Here is a 6,000-nt window from a genome sequence, read left to right as displayed (position 1 = left end):
ATACTCTTTACTCGTGAGCTGTAATTCTGAATGACATCGAACTGGACGGATTCCCACATAATTCTACCGATCTTTCCCTTCGGCCCCCTCGATCGGTCTACTGAGCGTCTGGCAGCTAAAAAAACGTTTTTGATGTTTTTCTATTCTGCCACTCCCTGCCTTTAAGGTCACGGGTTTGCTTTCCACCACCTGCGGCAGGCGTCTTTTGAAGCCCACCCTGAAAAACTATAAGGAAACCATCTGTCAGGACATTAGAGGAAGTCCCAAATGGTCAAAGCTGATATCCAAACAGTTCTTCATCTTCTAGCTCCCCCCACCCCCGTATCTCAGCATGGCCCTGCGTCTGGGCTGGAATGAGCCGAGGGGCCCCGTCCATGATGGAGGCAAACATCTACAACATCTCAAATGCGATGCTTTTAGGCAAAACATTACAGGCACATGCATAGTTTTTTTGTCATTTGTCAGTTTTGAAATTTTGGGCTGTTTGGCTTTTCCTAGTGTTTGTTTGATTGCACTCTAGTTGCATCGGTAGAATTCAATTGCGATCTTTAAACACGTTTTCAGAAAATATTTTTTTTCTCCACTTCAGCAGCACTTGCATGCACCAAAATGTATATTCTGTCTATATTCTGAAGATTTTTACTGAAGGGTTTTTTTCATATATCATTCACTTGTTATATACTGTAGTTAACATTTAATTCCTGAAAACATGGTGAAAATTTTTTTTTTTCTGACTACTGGCAGTATATATTTTTATTTATGGATTGATAAAAAGAGTAATCCAAAATCTCCTCAGTAAAAACCTTTAATATGTCAACAAAATGAAATAAAACTTTTGAACTTGGCTTTATCCAATGTTTAGATACATCTTCTGGAAATGTATTAAACTTGGTGCATATTTATTTAGGTCGCATATTTAACAATATTTCAGGAAAACTTGTAACACACACAAAAAAATTTTTTTTGCAATTCTTAATGTAATCATCCAACTGTGTATTAGTGATTTTTTGCGCTATTCATTTGTAGTGTCTTGCCTTACTAAAAAACCTTAACTATGTTTGGACAAGGTAAAGAAGTTCAAGCCAAAATTGCATTGAAGATAAACTCAAATGATTAAATACTGCTTGTTTTATGAAAGCAGATTTGGCTAAGAAAATGTTTGTGTAATTGGTGTTGTGCTCTTGAAAAAGTAGAAGAATTAGACTTCGAGTTTCAAATGTTTATTTTGCTGTCACTTCACAATGCAAATCATGACAGACAACTAGAAAGATAATAAAAAGACAATTGTAGAAATACATAAGTGCTTGTAAGAAATGACAGTCAGCTTTTCGGTTAAAAAAAATCTAAATAAATAGCTTAAAATAAATGCAGTCTGTGCTAAATCATATACACTCAGTTCTATACACAAGTGAGCCTTAAAGACGGATTATTTCTCCTACTGAAATTGATCTTATATTCAATATTATACAACTTATCTAAGTGTATTAAGCAAATCTAACTCTATAATACAACAGGTCAACCAAGCACAGAGAGAAAAAAAACAAAAACATTAATTTATCAAAATCGTCAGATGACACAGCATTTGTGGGATTTTGGGGTGAGCAGATGGGTTTGATTAATGTCCACAATGTTCTTTTACTTTAAACTGTAAGGGCAACTCTTATAAAAACCTTCCAAGTTGATGTGAGCATTTCTATTCAAGCTGTAGAAACATGTCTAACCTTGTCAAAGCAAACAGTCTGGGTACAAAAGCTGTACATAAAAGACCGATTCTTAGAACCCCAGAACAACGATTTAATCGTTACTTTATGTGATGTCAGACATCTGGAAAAAGTCCTACTGGATGAACTCTTTCAAAATGTCACAGGTGTTTTTATTGATGACCTCGCGGAGCTTACGGACGCGTCGGATGCTGGAAAGGACGATGAAGCTGTCGGGCTGCAGGACGGCCATGCCGTTGTTGACGTCCCCCATGATGATGATCTGACCGTCAGTGGCGGTGACGTTCGGACACGGACAGACCCAGTCCATGTTCTGCAACGTCACCTCCAAGGGCTCGTTCCCAAAGAACTTCAGCCCCATTTTCTCATCCTTCAGAATCTCCTCCACGGTGATCAGAGCGTGGCCCGAGTCCTGGTCCTCGGTCGGCTCCGTCATACGTCCCAGAATCACGAAATCGCTTTTGCAGAAGCTGGTCACCATCTTGTGCCGCGGCTTGCACGGCTTGCAGCGATGGTTCCTCGGGAACGGGCAGGCATCCTCGCACGCTTCTTTGGTTTTGAAGTTGTTCTCGTTGCCTTTGCAGCCGCCGTATACGAACGGTTGGCATTGGCGCTGGGATCCGCTGTAAGCCCAGCGAGGTTCGTACGCCTTGCAAGGTCCCTGGTAGATGGGAAGGTAACAAGGAGCTGCGAGTTCGTCCCGACAGGACGACATGCAGGTCTCGTAAGCGTCAAAGTGGTTGCGGTTTTTGCTGCAGTTGCCGTAGGTGAAGGTGTAGCAGTTGTTCCTCTGTGGGTCGTAAAACCAACTCAGCTTTTCCTCCCCACAGTCTTCGCTATCAGGCACCTTAAAGCATTCCTCTGCCGGGAAACGAGTGGAGTTCGACTTCGTGACTGGCTCTTGCTTAACTACGGATAGTGGGAAACGCGCTTGGATGGATCCGCCTGCATTGGTGGCTGTGCATGTATAGACGCCGGCATCTTGCAGTTGAGCGTTGTAGACCACCAGCTGGCCGATGTTGGTGACCACGATGTTCCCATGCACGTGATTGGGTTTCAAGACTACTTTTCCTTGCCCGTCCATCTGCTTCTCCCAGGTGATCTCTGGCTTTGGCCGGCCAGCGACTTCACAAAGGAAGCTGGCCGTGTTGCCGACGAACACAGACTGCTGTGATGGGCTGTTCACCAGGACGGGAGCGTGCACGTCTACAGGAGTGGTGTGCTGCAGCGTGGTGGTGGGCAATGCGGTGGTGCCTGCCGGGAGAGGACTAGTGTTGGGCCAGGTGAGGTGGAAGCGGCACGTCACCACTGATAAGGAGATGCCTTTGGAGCACGCTTCTGCGTCCATGTAGCACTTGTTGTAGTAGGTCATCCCGTCCGAGGCGCAGGTGAAGTGGGGCTCTCTCTCGCAGCGGTCGCGGCACTTGCACACGGGCTGGCCGTCCCAGATGTCGCACTCGGAGCCCTGCTGAGTGCACATGAACTTGTCGCAGGACGCCTCCTTTGGCATGCCCATGGGCCCTTTCTTGCCCGTAGCGTCGATGTAGCGGGCCGCCACACAGCTGCGATTGCCGCAAACATTGGCACAGCACTTTTCGAACGTTTCACATTCCTGAACAAAGCAAAGACAGAATGCATCATTTTGCATGCATTTCAGTTGTATTCCCTTGAAAATCATGATTACACGAATGAAGAAGTATACATAACAATAAATTGTTATAATATATATATATATATATATATATATATATATAAACTGTACATATACATGACATATGAGTATATACAACTAATTTCAATGAAATGAAAAGGCAAACCTGATCAGATTCACATTCTCTCGTGCAGGTGCTCATTGCATCAACCCACAAGTTTGGGTTCATGTCGTTTGGACAGATCCCTGCGTGGGAATACGCAACTCTTTGCAAAGTCATGCCTTTCGCGCATTGCCTGTCCACAATTAGCAGCAAAAACTGTCCCGAGACGAACCAGATCCAGCGAGGAAACAGCATCCACCACATGTTGGAGGGAAGAAATGAGGACTTATTTTGAGGAGTTACTAACCTAATTTTATTGAAACAGCTGAGCCAGAATTGTGCGCCTCGAGCCTCCAAGCAGCAGGAGACAAGAAAAAAAATAAAAAATAAAAATCTCCCAGTGATTCAGAATACTGTGAGTGAAAAGTGAGTTTAGATCTCTGTATTTATACTATTTAATAGTTTTGACTTGAGCAACAAAGGCTATTCTCCTGACCACAAAACTCGCCTTACGCGCTATGACAGTTATGAATTACTCTGCAGTTCTAGAGAGAGGATTAAAAACATCTGGTCCAGATTGGGGTTGGTACTGGGACACCTGCCTCTCTTTGAAAGTGCTCTAGCCTGCTGCTTTAACCCTTTATCCACGTGATACGCGCTCGCGTAGTGATCCTTCAGCGTGCCACACAAGAACCCAAAAGGAAGAACGTCAGTTTTCAAATATCAATGTTTAAGTAATACACACCCGTTTAACCAATCACAGATCAAATCTCCATCATACTTGAGCAATATAAAGGAATATCAGGACAAAATGTGCGAGGTAAGAAAAGATCAACTTTATGTCAAAGTTTAAATACATGTGCTGTAACAAGGTTTTCCCTTTGACATGTGGGTTATTAAATTAAACCTTTATCGTGGAATTTATCATTAAGGATCAGATATATGGCATAAAATCTAATCCTGTCACACAAATGCAAAGTCAAATCCGCCATGTTATACTTTCTTTAATCGCCAATGCCAATATTTAAGGAGTATGCTATCTACTAAGTATGCGAATAAACATAACAAAGGGGGAAAAAACAGATCCATCGATAATGCTGTCGGTACATTTTAACATACACTAAAAAAGTAAAGACATAAGGGTACAACACAACTAAAGATGCACTAAAGACTCATTTGATTCTCTTTTAAAACACCTAAAGGGGTCATATGATGCGATTTCAATTTTTGAACCTTAAACCGCATAAACACATTTCATTACACCAAATACACAAAATAATGTTCTTTTTTAGCAGCATCATATGACCCCTTTAAGGCGAAACTCACTGTGCACGAAGACGCGATCGCATACAGCTGATTGCCATAATTTTATCTAATATTTAATGTTTTTTTTTTATTATATAGATATATGTAGCAAATGAGAATCATTATAATTACAGAATATATTTTGAGACAAATATCATTTTAATGATTTTCAGTTTTGGCATTTTCTTTATTTTTTAATTGAATATATTTTAGTGACAGTGTATAAGGGAATAAATATAAACTGCACTATTTTACTTATAAAAATAAACAGAATGTGGTTTAAACTTTGCTGAAGGGATTGACTTGAACAAGTATTAACCTTTTTTTACCATTTTAGCTGGATTTGTATAGATACATTTATAAAATGTTAAAGAAAACAAACTACTTTTGTGATTTCCCACAAAATATGTTTCTCCTTGTTCAATAAAGAGATATTTCTTTTTCTGCAATCTGGAGTAAAGCACATGTTGATGAAATTGTAAACTAAATGGTGTGCATTAAATGAATAAATGTCCTGTGCATTAAAAATTAAGGTTTATCTTATGTAGAACACATGGAGCTTTCCATAACACCACAGCCTGAGTAAAACTGCAAATCTATTAATGCAAAAACACTAATGCTGATTAACTAAGGGCTACAAGACCCTCATTAGTCCTGCCAAAAATGTGAACAGAACAAAGGACGTTTCATTCACAGTGCACTTAAGCTAGTGAGTCACGCCTCAAGCAATAAATAAAACAAGAAATAAATAACACAAAATAAGACTGAAAACAAATGAAAGATTAACAATAAATTAAATAATTAAAAAAACATTTTTATTTGTTTCTTCAATTTATAATCTCAAAACAAAGTTCATTTTACTACCCATTTTAATTCTAAAATATCTAAAACATATATATAACACAGCAGCTACTGAGCGTCTTTTAACATTGAGCTGCTCATGAGACGCTTCACCTTATTTTACCCCTGTGACCAGAGATTAACTTTAACAGTGCCTTGTTGTTAACTTTAACTGTTTAATTCTTTGTTCTCACATATCGTTCCAGAGAGGGGAAAAAAACAAAAAACTTTCAGGCTCTCAAGTGTCAAATGAGGACAAACTCTTTATGAATTACACTCTCTTTCTTTTCTTTCCCTCTTGCATTTTACCTCACTTAAATATCCAGACATCTCAGACAGTAGACTGACATTCAGGAAAGATCCACTACAATTTGGCCATC

General features: G+C 40.0%; 1 protein-coding gene across 1 annotated transcript; it reads right to left on the bottom strand.

The window, feature by feature from the left end:
• Positions 1 to 1,351: 1,351 nt before the first annotated feature.
• Positions 1,352 to 3,739, bottom strand: wfikkn2b (WAP, follistatin/kazal, immunoglobulin, kunitz and netrin domain containing 2b). Its single transcript, XM_016528165.1, has 2 exons — positions 3,539 to 3,739; positions 1,352 to 3,333 (listed from the first exon to the last, which is right to left on the bottom strand). The coding sequence occupies exons 1-2, from the start codon at positions 3,737 to 3,739 to the stop codon at positions 1,837 to 1,839; spliced, it is 1,698 nt and encodes a 565-aa protein (XP_016383651.1). The 3' UTR covers positions 1,352 to 1,836.
• Positions 3,740 to 6,000: the final 2,261 nt, after the last annotated feature.

Source organism: Sinocyclocheilus rhinocerous, unplaced genomic scaffold, assembly GCF_001515625.1.
Source record: "Sinocyclocheilus rhinocerous isolate Xijiao unplaced genomic scaffold, SAMN03320098_v1.1 scaffold792, whole genome shotgun sequence".
NCBI classification, from domain to species: Eukaryota; Metazoa; Chordata; class Actinopteri; order Cypriniformes; family Cyprinidae; genus Sinocyclocheilus; species Sinocyclocheilus rhinocerous.
Note: the sequence above shows the minus strand (reverse complement) of the source record. Positions and strands in the feature narration are given on the sequence as shown.